General features: G+C 31.7%; 1 protein-coding gene across 1 annotated transcript in view; it reads left to right on the forward strand.

Moving 5' to 3' along the window:
• Positions 1-19,820, forward strand: part of SEMA3C (semaphorin 3C) — a gene marked incomplete at its 3' end in the record, with an annotated part of 141,043 nt that overhangs the window by 76,486 nt on the left and 44,737 nt on the right. Inside the window, exons 4-8 of the mRNA XM_084229583.1 lie at positions 5,694-5,813; positions 10,445-10,535; positions 15,294-15,413; positions 16,808-16,950; positions 18,197-18,311. Coding sequence (XP_084085709.1) covers positions 5,694-5,813; positions 10,445-10,535; positions 15,294-15,413; positions 16,808-16,950; positions 18,197-18,311 — 589 coding nt within the window. The remainder of the gene's footprint in view (positions 1-5,693; positions 5,814-10,444; positions 10,536-15,293; positions 15,414-16,807; positions 16,951-18,196; positions 18,312-19,820) is intronic.

Raw genomic sequence — 19,820 nt, forward strand, 5'->3', positions numbered from 1 at the left:
GAAATATCAATAAATGTTCAGTAAGCAACACCTATGCAGGTTGTATTCTTTTAGGTGGTATATTTTATATGAGCAATCAAGGAATTAAGATATATAGATTTCTACAAATGATTTGCTGCAACTAAAACATAATTTTTAAAAAAATAGAACAGGTGACTTATGCACATAGCCATTTAATAATTATAATGAAGCAAAAATATGATTTCCTCTTTTTAGTTTCAAATCATGAAAATTAACATGATGGAGGCAAGTATCTAAATCACTGCTCTTACATGAATAATTTGTAAAGGATTTTCTTTTTTTTTTTGTAAAGGAGTTTCTTATCTATTCTTTCAATTATTCAGTCAACAAATGTGGTAGAGCACCTATTATGTGTCTGGTACTGTGTTAATTGCTAAAGACATAATTTATAGCAAAAAGAGCAGAATTCTGTGGCTCTCATCAAACTCAATTATCTGTTGTATGCTGAGGTTTGGCAGTGAGAGTTTCAGAGACATCAAATTAGTTCAAAAAACAAAAAAACTAATATTTGTGAAAGGAGAAATGTGTAAATGAAACTTATTTTTATCTCATTTTGTTTTTTAACAGTATCACATATAAGGTCTGAAAAGGTCTATCTCAAGGCAGTCATGAAAGACTATAGAGTAGGATCTCTGTGTCTCATTGAGGGTGTTCTTGGCAAAAGAGCTCAACAGATTGATTTACTATGAATCAGTTTCATAATTCACATTATGAGAGGAATTTAAAAACTAGCAGTAGGAACTTAAGGGAGCTTATTTGCTATCCACGAGATCTGCTGGACCACAGTCTAAATGGAGAAATGTGAAAGAAACATTGAAAAAGATACATTACAATTGCCTTCCAGGGAACCATTTGTTGAAGGAAGTATAATGTTGTAGGGAGGCTTTTGTATCCTCTGAAGCTATTACTTCAGTAATTGTGCATGAATTAAACCATTTTTTTTCATTCACTAATGTAGAGATTTTTCTTATTCACATGTATCCAATCATGTTTTGCCTTTTGCCACGGTAATATCCCATAGCTATATAATTGCTGGTTTAATTATTCCTTGTTCAAAAAAGATTTTCATTTCCCATTCATACATACTGCCATGGGCAGAATATGTGGCATTTAAATACCTTTGCACATTTTTCTTTCCAAAAATTGCTGCTGATATTCTGAAGAATCTCAGCTAAGTTTTTTTTTTTTTGTCCCTTTGGGTAGGGCATGATGTCTGAATAAAACCATTAATGCATTTGGATTAATAATTTTTGTAGTTTATTCATTATGCACATATTTAGAAGTGTATTTTAGTTAAATTAAATCGTTCTGCTTTTAAATATTACGTTAAGCATCTACTAAGCAAAAACGTACTTGCCATTTACCTCTGTGTATTCAAATTCGTCATGCCCCATGTATATCTAAATGTTAATATTTTATACTCTAAATAAATTCAGCTTAAACAATAGCACTGTCAAATACTGTCAAAAATGCCCAATGAAGTAAGATTATAAGAGATGATTGAAAAGGCAAGTAGAATTATAGACATATATTTAGACATACATGTGTTACGTACACAGTGTCAAACCTGTTTTATTAATTGTAGTATATATTAGTTTCCCTATTTCTGTGACCATATTATCCTAAAACTACTTGAAAATGTATTTTCTTTAGGAATAAATTCATCAAAACACCTTATTCCACAAGCCACAGAGAAATAGACAAGAAAAAGTATAAGAGCTTTTTAATTTTTCTGTTGCATATTCACAATTCACCTGCGATCCAATCTATATTTTTAAACACATTTAGCTTTAAATTATAAAACTAATATATGTTCAATACAGAAAACATTGAAGGATTAGAAAAGCATACAGAAAACAGAAAGTAATCTATTATTAATTCTTTGATCCTGGAGTCTTAACATTGCTGTGCTTAATTTTCTCTCTTTGCAATGGGCCTACTTATACAAAGTATTTTACTGGGTTTTTAAGGGGATTAATGAACTAATATTTTCAGACAACAGTAAACATACAGTAAACACATAATAAGTGTTATATTACAGTTAAGTAAATTAAATAAAATTGCACTACCCAATATATTAACTTAAAATTTGGGGGTATAGTCTCCTGGTATTTTATTATTTGACATTTGTATGTATGTAAATAAAATGGTACTTTATTCTGCAGATGTTAGCAGCCTGATTTTTCAGTTAGCATTCTGCCAAGAAATAGTTTTGAAAGAGAAACAGTTAAAGCATTTGTGGTACTGAACTTCACTGTAATCTCATTCTTCAAACCTTTCATGGTTATCTGCTATGGTCAGGACTTGTACTAAGCTCTGTGAGGAATAAATGCCTTATTTCACAACATTGAACTGACAGTTGAAATAAAAAATACATATGAAAGAATCTAACATCTGACACTTCTGTGGTCTATTATGTGCCAGACACGATTCCAAGAGCTTTATTAGTACATTGCTCACAACAAATAACATTATCACTGGTCACAGATAAAAGGATTGAAGCATAGGAAGGCTAAGTAAATGTCTTAAATTCAAACAGCAAGTAAAAGATAAATCCAGAGTTTGAACTCAGGTCACCTGGCTCTAAGATTTATATGCTTAAAACCACTGACTGCTGCTCATCTGAAAACTATGGCATGATGACAGACCAACTTTAATTGCTTCTCTAGTTTCACCACACAATAATCCTCTATCCCCTGTGGGCATTATTCCCCAAGTAAATCCTGCACTGTCATGCCTCCATTTTTGAATTCACGCTCTGTTTTCTTTTGGAATGTTGTTTCCTTATGCTTTTGCCTGTTAACATCTCTAGCTTATTCTGCAAGTCCCTGCTCAAATGATGCTCCCTTTCAAACCTATACACCCAGTTCAGCATTGTTCTTTCTCTCCTCTCTCCTTCCATAGCACATTGTGAAAAATATAACCTTTATAGTATCTACCAATGCCTGATGTATTATGCCCTCCTTTCACTGAAAGCAGAAATTGAATCTATTCATTCCAGTGTTGCTAGCACCTTGTATAGTGTTTGCATTGAATGAGTTCAGTAAATATTTGGTGGATGGAACTGACAGGATTGCAGTGGTCTAGGTCAGAAATGATGTGGACAGAAACTAAAGCAGCACAATGGAAACAGGAAAGACCTAAAAAATGATTTTCAATAATTAACTGGTTTCTTTTTCCTTTTGTGTTCTCACGTATAGGTAGATGGAGAGGCACTCTGATCAGCAGATAGCAAGAAAAGCCATGTCATTGATAATCAAGCCCTTCTTATAGAAAAACTGGATAATGGAGGGAAGCTTGGTTAAAGTCTCAGTTCAGTTACTTATTAAACCTATAATACTTCCTTTACCTCTTTGAGACTCAGTTTGCTCCTCACTAAAATAGAACTAGTACTTTAATTGAAACTTTGCTAGGGAGATTAAAGACAACACCAAAGGATTAAAGACTCTGTAAACATTAATAGCTGCTATAAAAAAAAATTCCCCTTTGACAACTGTAGTTAAAAGTATGAGATTCAGTGATACACATATCTGAGTTTGAAAATTTGCGTTGCCAGTATCTGGCTATGTAATCTCAAGGAAGTTAACTGAAAAGTTATAAACCTCATTTTCCTAAAAGGGGTTAAGTTGTTGTAAATACTGAAATGAATGCAAAATGCCTAAATAGCCTATATTATGCTCAATGAGTGTGAGTTATAAAGGTGAAAAATTAAGTCTCCTGACAAATTGAAATATATAAAATGATTATTCCAATGTCTTGCATATAATACTGAACAAATATTCACCATAATGTGCATATATTTAGTATACAAGAAAGTATAATCATACACAAGAGACAAGTATAATCTGTATTTAAAAATGTAGTAGATATTAATGACTTCTTTTTATTTACAAATAGCAATGATTCATTATGGTAAAACCTACAAAATTCAAGACAGGGCAGACATAACCTATTTTTAGGTGGACTGGATTGAATTCATGCATTATGGGAAAATAATAAATGTACGATCACAAAATGATTAAACTTATGTATGTGAAAAAATAAGTCATTGCTCACAGATCCCTTTAATGCAGACATATTATATACACATCAATGCTTTTTCTCCAGTGAAACATGTTGTCATTTGCAGTTATATAATCAATTTCCAGTTACCTCTATAAATAGGTGTCAAGATAAAGTGATACTTTATATTTGACAAAAATCCTCAATATTCTAAAATTAAAATAAAGTGTATAGTTTGATCTTTGAGAATTAATTTATTTGACAGTACAGTTAATGATTGATTATTTGATAATAAAAATCCATAAGGAAACATCTGTATAAAATTACTACAAATGAAAAGCATCTATTAACTGACAAGTAATAATGGACATAAAAGGGGCCTCCCTGGTGGCACAAGGGATTAAGCACCACACTATGAAACAATCCACAGCCTCTGCAGCACGAGTTCGATCCCCAGCCTGCCAGGGAGCAACCCACATGGCACTGCAGACTTCTCTTGTCTCGCCTGCTGCTCCCCTCAGCAGTGTATTTCAGTCCTGCCTATTCTGTTCCCCACTCTGTCTCTGGTGAATCCTGTCACCCCCCGCATCTCTGGCCTGTACCCCAGCTCTTGTATGCATAAATAAATAAAATCTTTAAAAAAAATAATGGACATCAACGTAGGAAACATTAAATAATATTGACTTTAAGCTAAATTTAACTTCTATTTTAGAAAAGTTTGTTTGTAAATGTTTCTAATAATATGAATAATAAATGTGCATTATACAAATTAGTAAAATGCATAGTATATGAGAGAAGAAAAATGTTTTCTGAGAACCCATGGGAAAACCACAGTTTCCTTCCTATTCTTAATTAAAAAAAATAGTGTCTGCTTATAAAATCAATTTTAATAAAGTTCTTTGCAAGGACAATGACTTTCTGAAAGTAGCAACATTAAATCTGGGCGTTAATTAATTTTCAGTCAGCAAAGAATAGTGAGTCTAGCAAATGTGGACTGTGCATTGATTAATTGAGTCGTAGAGTTCTGCATTTGGTGCTAACCATGTTCAAGTACTTCTGCAAGGTCATAGTCAACTTATAATTGCAATCATTATATTTCACTGAGTGAATAAATGCCCTTTCCAGTAGTTGGATTGAGAGCAGGTAGAAAAGATTTTAAGGATCAAGGGTGAAGAGATAATGATTGCATCATTTCCCACAGAGAGTGCTCTCATTGTTTAAAGTTTGTTTTTCTCAGCAATTGTGAAGGCAATAATGTCAGCCATTGTGTACTAATGATAATATGTACCGTGTGAGAGCAGAATTTCATTCAAAACATGTTTTTATAATACATATGTATTTATATAATGTTTTGAAGAAAATGTTTTGAGGAAATTGTTGTACTTTTCAATTTCTTAACTTTCTCAGGTAAATAGTAAGTTCATAAAGCTTCAGAATATAAAAGTTTACAGCATATTAAATATTGAAATATGAGAGAGACATATTTTACAAATTATCTAACACTACTTTCCTCCTGAAATAAATCAATGGAGATTGGTGTTGTACTCTTATTGTCTCTTAACAGCAAAAATGATCAGACAGGAAAAGGAATAACAAAGTATCACATTCACACTGAAAAATATCACTTAAAGTCAGTGGGTTGCTAACTGCTTATTTACCTATTCTTTCAGCACGGCTGTGGGAACTTCGTTCGAGTGATCCAGGCTTTCAACCGTACTCATCTGTATGTCTGTGGGAGTGGTGCTTTTAGCCCTGTCTGTACTTACTTGAACAGAGGCAGGAGATCAGAGGTAAGTGTCATAATTTTTCATTCTTAGTTAAGGTGTTAGTACAAAGATTTCTTAAAACTCTGTTTTAGAGTAAAAACGTAGACATATCATCAATTGCTATAAAATAGTTTCAAGCCCTTTAAAAGACAAAATGTATTATTACATTTGACTCCTGTCTGCCAGGTTACTCACAGTGTACCCTTTTGCCCTCAACTAAATATATGTGTATTTCATTGAATAAGTAATATATAGAGAAGCATAATTGACATGTTTATCATATATAAACATTTCCTATATGTTTATACATTTATTAACTTATATCTGTATTATATATAAATAGTAATTATCTTTTACTTTAAGAATTATTTTGAGTGGAAAGATGCAAAAGATAAAAAAGAAAGAAAATGGTGTAATTTCATAATTAATTCAAATTTCAAGCATTTGTGATATTTGTTCCAAGTTATAGAAATATAGTATAAAATTGCTTTCTCAAATCTGTTTTAAATAATTTATCTTTCAAAATTGGTAAACCTTATGAGATACACACCTGTAGTAGATGTAAAAGTAGGATGCTAGGTGCCTTTGCTGCAATGAACTTTATATAATTAATACATTTTTTTTAATAAACCAACATTGATGTATACTAGACTCTTCCGTCTTTGTTCTTACATGGATTAAAATGACTTGGGATTCTGTCAATAAAATATTTTGTGAAAGTCAAATATAAAGCTAATGAATAGTCAAATATAAGACCAATTGAACTTTACCTATAATGTTTAAGTTGTTACAGTTCACAAATATTAACAAAGAAAACCATTCATTAAACCAGTTTTTCCTTATGTCTTTTAATCAAATGTGTTTCTCCACTTACTATAAATATTTAAAAAACTGTATTCCTTTCAATTATATTTCTTTTGTTTCATTATGCAACTTAAATCTAGAAAATTCACTCCCTAAATGAAGCCTTAATTCAATTTTTATACATTAAAATTATTTAAAAGATTAAATACTGCTACTAAAATACCTTATTAACTTTGTTTTTCTTTAATAAGGGTTGCTCTACTTATTAACTTTATTTTTTTAATAAGGATCACTCTAATATAGTACTAATATTATTTAACAATGATTCTCTATATCCCTTTATTATTAATTTTTTCAGACATATAATTTGTACATATGTATTTCTTTTTGGAATTAAAAATCATTTTAAAAGAGTAATTGAAGCTTAGCCCTGAATTGAAACATTTCCAGTGGCTCAAGATGATATGAAATATATAAATTCTTAAAGAAAAAGTAAATCTATGCTTCTTGAAAAAGTACAGTTGGCTGCATTGAGCTTGTCATTACAACCACATGCCTGTGATCAATTGATTAAATAAACTACTGCCCCAGACGTCTGCAATCTGTCAGACACTCTGCTGAAGACTGAACAGTCACTGTACAAGCCAACAATAGCATAGGATTTTTCAGAGCACAGAATTCAAATAAAGTCATTTTCCCATGTACAAATTGCCCACTATGCACTTTAAGGCTTAATTGGAAAGTCTGTCCAAAATATAATCTCCTTTGGAAAACCAGCATGGAATCAATTTTAATCACTTTGCTAAATATGAACTACTTTAGTCTCACTTCAAAAGATATGTTTCAAAGAGGAGGCATTTCCATTAATCTCTTTAAATAATATCTGAACACATTAAGAGCCAATTTAAGTATGGAAAGGGTTATGAATTTTAAGCATTATATAATTTCCTTGATAGTAATCTTAAGTCAAAAGATTTCACCATAGTATCATATTAATATAGTTATAGTTTCTATAAGTCATAAAACAAAACAGAATGCTCAGTGTTATCATTTAATGTATTTATTTTTCTTAATTTAAAATAAAATGTCAGCTAACACACTTGACCACATGATGAAGAAAGCTGTATTTTGAGATACTTGTCCTTTTTATTCATCACTAATACTGTATTTTGTAATGACCAGAGGTAGTACTTACTGCTAATACCTTGTATTTGTACTAAGATAGGGCATTTTTCATGTATTTGAAACCAGTTTGAAAATGAGCTAGGTTATGTGGCACTCACATTAAATACTCCATTTTATTTCTGAGACACTATCCACTGCCTTTTACCTAGCTCAATATACAATATATGTCTTTGGCAGTGAGAAGTTGAAGATGACTCATGTATGTACGTTTTCACTTTCTCAGCAAAGAATATAGCTAGGTACTGAGCTAAGGAGTTAGGATATTTGATTATAGTGACAATGGTCTGAAATTATTATTGGAAGAGCCAGTTGACAAGAATGTACTTGAAAATTTGCCTGCAGCGAGGAAACCCATTTTGGGTTGGTGATTACAGATCTATGCTATGTTGGATTACCTAATGCAAAATGTGTAATATTTTGGAGGCAGGCATAGAGAATATAAATATTCTACAGATTACAAATACAATGAAAAGGTCAAGGATTCAAGGAAACAATATTTTGGGCAAAAAAAATTGGAATTAAAAAGCATGGACTCTGAAGTGGTTAACAAAGTCAAGAAAAGAGAAGGCTGATGAACATTTTAAAAAGTAGAATATGTAGGAGATGAGTTTGACAAATTCTGGCAGGATGCTTGGATTAGTGATTATTCAGGTCGACCACATCCCTTCCTGGTGATGATGTGATCTAGATTATAACTGTGAATACAAGGATGAGCAATGGAGAGGAAGTCATTGGAAAGCAAATTATACCTAAGCAAACTCATCAGTTCCTCCAGTGCCATCTCGCATTTATTTAGTCAAATCTATGCCCTTGGCTTTAAAACCACAATCAGCTTTATTAAATTTTGTTTTTCTTCAAGTTGTTACTTAGTTTATTCATGATATAAATGATGACTTCTAGAAAGCTAGGAGTTACCTTTGGAAAACCATATTTTCTTCATCTGTAGAGTTAATTAATTGAAGAGGATCATTTTTAGGACCTCTCCAGGCCAGAAAACTGTTTTTTGTTGTTGTTGTTGTTGTTGTTGTTGTTGTTTTAAACTCTAGTTCCTTTTGCCTCAGGGATGTCTTGTCAATGCATCAAGCTCATTGTGATAGAAATAAACTAGTTTTATTTTCTTTAAGTAGACAAACTTCAGAATCATCTTTGTTTTCTTTGCTTCCCAAACTGTTTCCAATTTGTAATTGTTTGTCACGCTCCGTTGATTTTCACTTTACAAGTTCTCTTATAAAGTGCATCTTTACTGTTCTAACCACTGAGATCCTGGCATTTCAGATTACTATTAGTTAAATATTGGACTATTAAAATAGAAAAAAATTCTTGAATCCAGTGACCTTTTTTTAACTACCACTCTTAGTCTTCTTTGAACATAAGGTAAGTCCCAATATTCTTAAAGCAGTGTTATAATCCTTTCTTTTCCATAATCAAAAATATTGAAGTTGTGTTTCCTTCAGTATAATTTTGAAAATCCTTAGCTTAATAATGAAGGTACCCCATCATTTAATGCAACCTACAAAAATGGTAACTTTTCTCTTTGAATTTTAGTAGTAGATTTTACTAACTTTATGAAGTAGAAGATAAATATTTATGTGACAAAATGTCTTCTCTCAGTGATGCTCCACTGCCCATTATGTTTCACATTTAACTCATTGGCCCCCACTCAGGATATTCCCTAATCTTATTCTGTGTTAAAATTTCCCCCTAAGCACTGAGTGCCATTTTGCATACTCTGTTTTATAGACTCATTCATATATATATATATATATATACACACACACACACATACATATATATATTTATTATTATTTTTGCATAGAAGAACTGAAGTGTAGGCCAGAGGTGCAGGGGGGTTAGAGGATTCACCAGAGACAGAGTGGCGAGCAGAAGAGGCAAATTTACTGAAATACACTGATAAAGGGAGCAGCAGGCAAGACAGGAAAGGTCTGCTGTGCCATATGTGGGTTAGCTCATAAGAGATTGAGCTCAGGCCATAGCAGTGCTAGCACTGAGACTTACAGTGCTAGCACTGAGCTCTACACCACCAGGGAGGCACCTATATACATTTATATTTTCTACCATTAGATTATAAATTACTTTGAGGTAAAGATTTTTGTCTGTTTTGTTTACTGTATTCCCTGTATCTCCAATGTTCTTTCAGTGCTTGGCATGTAGAAGATACTCAATAAATACATTTTAAATAAGTGACACTTTTTAATCTGAATTATGAATTATTTTGTTGATTCTGGTATGTTTCATATAACAAAATTAATTGGTAATATAAAATTTTATATTTAAATAATGTCTTCATTAATTTTGAAAGATTATGAAATTCATATACATTATTCCTTTATATACATTGTGAACTTTGGGTCAGTGTCCCACAAAACTATTTGATATCCAACTGGTTTGCTGATGTTAATTTGAGGAAAACTCCTTGGTGAATGTGCCTTATAGAAAATGTAATAGAACTTGACTTGCTGAAGTTCACTATTAATTTAAAGGTGTGTTCTTCATATAGTTCAAGAAATTCTTACTATATTGAATTGGAAAGGCATAAGCCACCTAGTGAAATGTTTACTTTATAATGATGCTTTGTTTCACTGAAGAACAATTGGTTAACAATAAAGTGAGTTTTATTGTTATTACGTTTTTGTTTTATAATAAAGGATCAAGTTTTCATGATTGACTCCAAGTGTGAATCTGGAAAAGGACGCTGCTCTTTCAACCCCAATGTGAACACAGTGTCTGTTATGATCAGTAAGTGGAAAATGAAAGAGTGAAGTGAAAATATAAAAATTAAATGTAAATAAATTCATGACATGACCTGCCAGTTTTGGATAATAGCATTTTGAGTCTGTGAGTAAGATAATACAACAACATTTGTGCATTGAGAAATAGAAATGTTCACCTCTCATTTCCAAGATTATTCATGATTAAATCATAAGCATACATTTATAAATTTCATATGGCAGTGATGATATTCCCAGAGCAAGTCAGCCATTTACAAAATAGTATTATGTATATACCTATAATGGTGTATATTTTTTTAAAAAAATCAGTATTTTCTGTAGGTGTTTTTCTAGTATTAAATATGCCTATTTTCTTCATATTTTAGCAATACTTTGCAATTTATTACAAATAGGATTTATTTCAAGTAAAGCAATAACGAAGTGCAAGTGTTAGCTATGTACATTCTCTATGATGTCTAGAAGTTTTTATATAAAGAAGTAATGGTAAAGCCATAGTTTTACTTTCTTATTTTCCATAAAATAAATTAAAGCAGCAAATCCAACTACTTGCTGTTACAACCATTGACATAGCAGTGTCTTTGATTCTCAATCACTGATGATTTTCTGTAACTCAATAGGCATTCTATTCTGGTTAATTATGAGACTTCTAGAATCTGTGTGACTTAACATGACTTGATTGTGGTGACAGATCTTGAATTTCAGTATACTAAATATATAGTAGATATTTCTCCTGCTGTGCTTTCCTATGTATTGCCTGGGATAAAACTGATTCATTTGACAATAGAACAGGTGGAAAAATAATTACTGTGTTCAAAATGTTTTCCTTTGATTCATCTCTTTCTCATATCTGGAGATTACATTAAAATAGGTACATCCAGCATTTCCATTAACTTGGAAGTTATCCCACGAGTCATTTTCACATGGTCATTTAAATCAGGCAGGGAGGAGATGAAAGTATAACAGGACAAAGAAAATTAGAAAACTTTGAAACTACAAGATATGCAGTTATGTCCAGTTATGTCTAATGTGAGAGCTTTTCAAGTTTCTAAATATTATTTAACATAAGTAGTGTCATCTTTTCTTCATTAGGAAAGAGATTTTATTCACTTTTAGAAACTGTGTAATATAAATGGTCTAGTTAATCTATTGAATTTTCACTTATTTCAAGTTAAATGTTATGAAACTAAACTTGAAAGATTTGTTAACACTCATCCTGGGATTTTTTTTCTGATCACACATTATGTAGAATAATAGAGTTCAATCAAGGCATTATAAATTTTCTTCTTAAATTGTGATAAATCATTTAATAATTTTGCCCATAGAGAACTGAATGTATGTTCAAAATGAAAGTTTGATAATGGCCTTCATTTTCTAACGACCTAAAACTTCAATTATCTTGTTTATATCCCTATATTACCTTTTAATATTTTGATAAATAATATGAGCAATATAATCAAATAAATTCCTTAAACTATTTCCTTTCCTTAAAAATGAAACTAAAAAGATCAGGACATTTGTATTTATCATTTCTTTGTTTTATTATCTTTAAAATTATCTCCAATATTGCATAGTAAATTTGTATAGAAATCTCAGTTTACCATATAGTACTTTATACCTTTGGTTAATTTGCAGTGCACTAAATAAAACAGATTGATAAAAAAAAAAACAGTGCAGTGCACTAAATAAAACAGATTGATAAAACAGATAGATACTTCTACCTATTAGAGTGCCAAGACACATGGACATATAGAATTCAAAATTTCACAGTACAGTTGTGGCTTCTAGCCCACTGTGCAAGTTTAATGTTATTTTGCTATTTTCAGTCACCAGTTTGGCACAATAAATTCAGATGAAACCTCTCAAAGAACCTATCAAAAACCCCATGAGAGTTTTTGGTCAATGGATGTATAATTGGAAAAGAAAATATTCTTAGATTAAGGTTAAAAGGCATACATTTATCTTTGCATAAACTCTACAAATAAATTCTAAAAAATATCCTACCCTCACACAAAATTCTTTCCAAAGTAACTTAGAATTTGAGACAGGAAATGAAGCCAATTAGACATGCAAGTTTTGGACATAGCTTTTAAGACACAATTATAAGGTGGTATGAAGGAGGATTACAATCAGTCCTCTCCATGCCATCTTCTGAGTGTCCTTTTAGTTTTCCTTTCTGGGAACAGAATTGATAATTAATAGATATATTAATTAAATAATTAAACAACATTGATTACTAATAACTAAATCTAATGGATAGCAGAAATCTGTAACTCTTTGTTTTGAGGGTGATTGGGTATAACCAAATGTGCAATTCTTAATTTTAAAATTATCTTAATTTAATAACTATTGGATCTATATCAAATTTGTATAGATGCTCACCAATATCCACAGAATTTTAATGTTAAATTATTCAAAACATTTTCATGCACATTTTTGTTATTTTTCTATTATCTGTTCTTAAAGCATTAGACATCTATCTTGGATCTAGAGCTGGGTGACACAATTCCTACCATACCCGTTTGCTCATTGTTAGGGGTTCAGTTGATAACCTAGTGTTCACATATTAAAAACATTCCATTATACATTCTATTCTGAGAAACTGGTTTGCTTATTGCTAAAGAGTGAGCTTAGAATATTTCAAAATGTTCCTGGCCCACCAAAATGACCATGATCTGAAGGTAACAAATGGAGTAATTCTAGAATATCAATCAAAGAACATAGCTACTTGGTGGTTCAATGAGCCAGATATAAATTTTATTCTCTTTTGAACTTCTATAGTTCTATATTCAAGGGACACATATACCAATTTCATGTTTACTTTCTTTACTAGGATAAAAATTGATAGAATCTTAACACATCAACTAAATCAAATTGTACCTGTATTTAGATTTTGCCACTAATAATAATTGTATTAAATTTCTATATCTTTATTCTAATCTCTATGTTCTGTTCTTTAGGCTCAATATGTTAAGTCATATATGACTTATTAACATATTATTAATGTAATGTTAATATATTATGTGTTGCAGTTCAAAAAAGTAGCACTTTGTTTCCCTTATAAAAACTTGTAGCACTAGGGCCTCCCCCGTGGCACAGCGGTTGAGCGATGGGTTGCAAAGCTGCCCACAGCCTCTGCAGTGCCGGTTTGATCCCCGGCCACCAGATGAGGGTTCCACATGGCGCACAGACCCCTCCTGCCGCCCTCAGCAGTGTATTTCTTTTTTTTTTTTTCATTTTATTTTATTTTATTATTTTTTTAATAATAAATTTTATTTTTATATTCCCCATACAGTTGCAACCCCCCTTTCTGATCCCAATCCCTCCCCTCCCGCCCCCCACCCCCCCAAAAGTGTCTCTGTTTGATAGTTTTTTGTTGATTCTGATTTTCACTTTCTTATAGTTATTCATTTTCCTGGTCCCTTATTTAAGTTTTCTAGATTCCTGCTATGAGTGAGACCATCCAGTATTTTTCTTTTTCTTTTTTTAATTTTTATATTCCCCATACAATTGCAATCCCCCCATTCTGACCCCAATCCCTCCCCTCCCGCCCCCCCACCCCCCAAAAAGTGTCTCTGGTTCATAGTTTTTGTTGATTTTGATTTTCACTTTCTTATAGTTATTCATTTTCCTGGTCCCTTATTTAAGTATTCTAGATTCCTGCTATGAGTGAGACCATCCGGTATTTTTCTTTTTCTTTTTGGCTTATTTCACTGAGCATGATCCCTTCCAGCGCCATCCATGTTGCTGCAAATTGCATGTGTTTATCTTTTTTGAATGCTGAGTAATATTCCATGGTATATATGTACCACATCTTCTTGATCCAGTCATCTATTTTTGGGCATTTGGGCTGTTTCCAAAGCTTAGCTATTGTAAACAGTGCTGCTATAAACATAGGGGTGCAGGTGTTCTTTGGAATTGATTCGCTGAGCATGATCCCTTCCAGCGCCATCCATGTTCAGCAGTGTATTTCATCAGTCTGCCTGCTCTGCTTTCCGCTCTGACTCTGGTGAATTCTCTCACCCTCCCGCGCTTCTGACTATACCCAGTGCATGTATAAATAAATAAATAAATCTTTAAAAAAAAAAAAAACTTGTAGCACTAAAATTCAAAACACATTTCAAAGATTAAATCATTTTATCTTTAGTAGTATTTTGATAATTTTAACATGACCTCCATGTTGTAAAATAATAATAATAATAATAACTGTAGTTTCAATACATTTAATAAAAAGGTATTACAATACATTTAATAAATATGTATTGGGAATTTTTGAGATCATAATCTACTTCCCATATTTTACAGAATGAGAAAATTGAGATTCAGGGTGCTAAATGGTTTACATCTCTCTCCTAGTCTAACTGTTACAGAATTTTTATTTGTCAAAGGAAGTAATTAATTAAGCTATTTTCTTGTCTTCCCTATGTATCCTATTTCTGCATTTCTCATGTACACTGTATAAACAGAAGTATTTGAAACAATTAAGCACAGACAGGAATTTTTATTTCTATGTAGAATAAAGTTCTTTTGAGATTTGGTTTAAAATAATAGTAATCATGCAGGTACTAATGAGTCATGAGATTAGGCAATGATGAAACCAAATTAAATGTCATCTGTTTGTTTTTTAATTTGGTGGACAATGGAATCCCACTACCAATTTTAATTATTCTGTAATGTTTGAAATGCTTTAATAAACAAGTTCCCCTTAATTTTCAAATGAACCTTAAAAAACACTTAAAAATGTGTTGACATTTCTTATTTTTCATAGATGAGGAGCTTTTCTCTGGAATGTATATCGATTTCATGGGCACAGATGCTGCTATTTTCCGAAGTTTAACCAAGAGGAATGCAGTCCGAACCGATCAACACAATTCCAAATGGCTTAGTGGTAAAGAAAACAAAAAAAAAAGCTATTTCATGCATTTTTGGAAAATAATGCTTTAAACTAAATTGTTGAATTCCATAATAATCATTAGGTTAAAATGATTAAAAACTAAAATGTCAGACCATGCCATAATGATATTCTGTACTCCATACTTTTAAATATGTATACAAACACATAATTGAAATAGTCTGTAATTCATATCCTAACTCTTTATTAACCAATGTACTTATAACGTATATGAATAAATAAAAGTTACAATGATATACATCAATCATGTTAGTACCCAAGAATCTTCTTTAATTGCTTGGTTATAACAGTGTTACAATTATATATGCTATTGATGTAATTTATTATGAATATATATTTTAGTAATTTCATATCTAAAATTTTTACTAAACTTATGACACACATAATGAATAAAATATATTCAGGAACTTATTTTTCTTTTACACTTATATTCTAAAATTATCAAACTGGTTCATTTACTTTTCAGAATTTGACTAGTACTTAATAGAAGTCATAGGTAAATTTGTGACCAATATTCAACTGTTTGCAGTTTCTTGAGGTCAGATGGAATTCATATTATGAAAGGTGCTTATTTGACTTTAATGTGCAATTCCAATAAGTTGCTATTGTTTAGAGGATGAAGAAACCACTGAGATTTTTGTCATTTCACCCTGGGGAAAGTTTCTTGCTGACCCTAAATTTGACAATTCACTTAATGTTGCACAGTTAAGTATGAGTCACCACAGCAAAGCTTCTTATTTCACTGATAGGCCAGCACAAGAAAGCATTGATTGTCCATTTACTTCTTCCAGTACATCTGGAAACAGAGTATTCTAAAAGTTGTTTTGTTCCTGAAATAAGGAATCCCTCTATGTCTTCAAATGACTGCATTTTTCCTTGAAATGTTTCCCCTTCTTTTCATATGCTGTATTTTAAGAAAAATGTGTTTTTCAGATCTTGGACTCCCAACTCCTCATTCTGCTTCAGTGAATTTGAGTTTATATGCACTAGATTGAAAACCACAGTTTGAAAAATAAACATTTTTCCTCTTAAAACAGCCATCGGGTTCCAGGGGAAATAACTGGTAGTAACACTTTTAATTTTGTAAAACTCATCAATTCACAAAGAATTTTTGCATTTACTGCACTTCCAGAATGTAATATAGACAGAAAAACAGTTTTAGCTAACTTATTATAGCTATGCATTGTGGCACTTGACAATCCAAATGTGGTATGTTGAGTGAACAATTGCTGCCTTTAGACTTTTTGCCTATGACCATTGAATTCTTCTTCTCTACTAAACATGAAAAAAATGTGTGCCTGTGGTCTGCTTGAAAGAACAGTAGGTAGACTTTCATCATGATTACACAAAGTCTTTGTGTTTTATTCCAGAACCTATGTTTGTGGATGCACATGTCATCCCAGATGGCACTGATCCCAATGATGCAAAGGTGTATTTCTTCTTCAAAGAGAAACTGACTGACAATAGCAGAAGCACAAAACAGATCCATTCCATGATTGCTAGAATATGTCCTGTGAGTATCAGTGTTGTTCTAATGTGAAGAATAAGAAATTCAAATTATAGGAATATGTTTTCCAATAGTTTACCTTTCTCTTTTTATTATGTACTGTTACAAAATAATGAAATATTAAACAGAATTTTAATTTCATGTTTATTCACAATGTATTTATGAGATAAATATAAGCTATTTCAGTGCAAATCTTAATTCAAAGAATATTTTGGTGGTGGTTTTAGTTTTGATTAACTTTTGCTTTCCATTTAATGCAATAGTATTAAAATGAATAATTTTATATTACAGAAAGAAACAATAATTCTTATTAATAAACTATTAAAAAAAACCTCAGTAAATGTCAATTATTGAGAAATTGTCTATACCAGTGAAAATTACAGAAAATACTTTGGTAAAATAAAATTCTATTTAGAACCAGTAACCAACTCTCTTAGGAATACGTAGTAAGGACACATAGCAACAAAGAAGAAAACTTATGCTGTCCCATATAGGAGTTTTATAGGTTTTTCATAACATATTTACATCCTTCATCATTTTCTTTAAGCAAATAGTGTTAATAATAGTTTGTCTTTAAATATTGCATTATTCCACTGATTGTGGAACTTACCTATTTCTCAATCATTTGGAGCAAGTAAGAAAGCCAGAGAAAGGGGTGAAATGCTTCTGGGCATGCAAGAAAAAACACATCATTAGATTCTATTTGTAAATGTTTCAAATGCCATTCTCTCTGTCCTGTTAGAAAAATATGTACATTAAAACATCCAACTAGAGATAGTGAAGATTAAATGATAATGCTGAGAAATAAAGGACAGAAAATAGAACTATTAGGGACCATTTGGTGTAAATAGGAACCCACACTCCTGACCACAGGAGAACCTGCATGCTTCTCTGCGTACTGTAACTTATGTTCATTTCAGAAACAGTGAGCTATCAAGAAAAGGCAAGCAAATTATGTATTTTCCATAACATCTTAATGAATATTTTTGTCATATATTATTATAGTTAGAAAACTTTAGAGCATATATTTATTAAATTTATTTATTGAAACATTTTCAGTTGATACCATGCTATAACATGGCTTTCATAAAATACACTGGATCTTAATTTTTTTTAACTTGATATACCGATGTGGCTAACATTGCTGTTGTGCAGGTTGTTGCAAATTCTCATGTCGAAAGAATTCAAGTTAAATTTTTAATACACTGAAATATTTTTTAAACTGTCTGAAATGTGTTTATAAATGTTTCAGAATGACACTGGTGGGCTGCGTAGCCTTGTCAACAAATGGACTACCTTCTTAAAAGCAAGGCTGGTATGCTCAGTAACAGATGAAGATGGCCCGGAAACATACTTTGATGAATTAGGTACATAATGTGAAATTAAAACTGTTTTGTAAAAGAGTTTGTAGATTTATATAGTTTAATAAATTCTTGGAAGAAGGTATATTTTCTGTGAATTAATGATCTGGATATCTTTCACATTTTTTTTTATTTTTTAATTTTGCTCAAGTGGGCCACTGAAACATTTAGTTAATAAATTCACCATGATATGTGAATGCATGTGTGAGAGAGAAATATTTATAAAATCTTTCTATAGGTAATGATATGCCTTTTGTTTCTGAAAAAACAATTATTTTCTAAGTTTCTTTTCTAAGTGAATGTGTATTTTATATTAAAGTTATAATACTCTGATTTGAAATCAGTTTTTATAAGAAATACAGGATTTATTTTTACTATTACAGCTAGTGGACAGAATAGAGGTTAGATAGAAAAGTGTTGGGGCCCTCCTCTGTCTGGTGGTGCAGAGGTTGAGTGCTAGGCTGCGAAGCTGCCAGAAGCCTCTGCAGTGCCAGACGAGGGTCCCACATGGTGTGACAGACCTCTCCTGCAGCATCCGCTGCTCCCCTCAGCAGTCTGCGTGCTCTGCACCCCATTCTGGCTCTGGTGAATTCTCTCACCCTCCCGCGCTTCTGACTGTACCCAGTGCTTGTATAAATAAATAAATAAATCTTTTAAAAAATATATTTAAAAAAAAAAAAAAGAAAAGTGAAAGGGCAGAAATCAGCCTTGTGCTCCAGTGGAAGCTCTTTTTGGTGACCCTGTGACTAAGTATTTTCAGCATGTGTGACATGAAGAGGCTTATATCCAGGTCAAATAAGGACTAACAACCTGATTTTTTTTTCTACCAAGGGACAGCTCTCAGTTTAATCAGGATAACTTAGTGTACAACTATTTAGAAATGACTTTTCCTTTGCACTAATCCATTAAAATCTAAAGTGCCAGTTATTCTCAGATTTTGAGACAGCTGATGAGATAAGAAATAAAGATGTATTGCAATATGGAAAAAAGTATTGGTTCTAACCATTTTAAAAATTAGAATATAGAATTGGTTTTTCAGAAGCCATTAAGTTGATCATATAAACAGAAGTTTCTATAACATTCGTGTCTTAATCTGTTCACTTATTATCACTCCTACCCTTTCTCCCCCCACCCACAATCCACAAATTCTTTGCAAGTTTGTTTATGTTTTAGTGACTGTGGATGTTCCAGCCTTTCTTTTTTAGGGAGAGCTAAACAGTGTCAACCTTTGTTCACATATGAAAAGACTGGGTTGTTAATTTATTGCTTAAGGTCCTAAATTTGTAGTGAATTTCTTCATACTTTGAACTCAGCAAGATCTTTATGCAAAATTATCACTAAATCCTGGCCCTTCCTGTAATCATGCAAATTTTTTTCTTTAATCAGAAATCTACTTCTGGGTTCTGTCATATATTGCTGTGCCTTACTATCTATCTTTCAACTCTGTCTTCATATACTTTTAACTTGATGTTGAAGGAATTCTTGATTAAATACAAATATCACTAGCAATTAAAC

This window comes from Talpa europaea (assembly GCF_964194135.1).
Source record: "Talpa europaea genome assembly, chromosome: 3".
In the NCBI taxonomy this organism is placed as follows: Eukaryota; Metazoa; Chordata; class Mammalia; order Eulipotyphla; family Talpidae; genus Talpa; species Talpa europaea.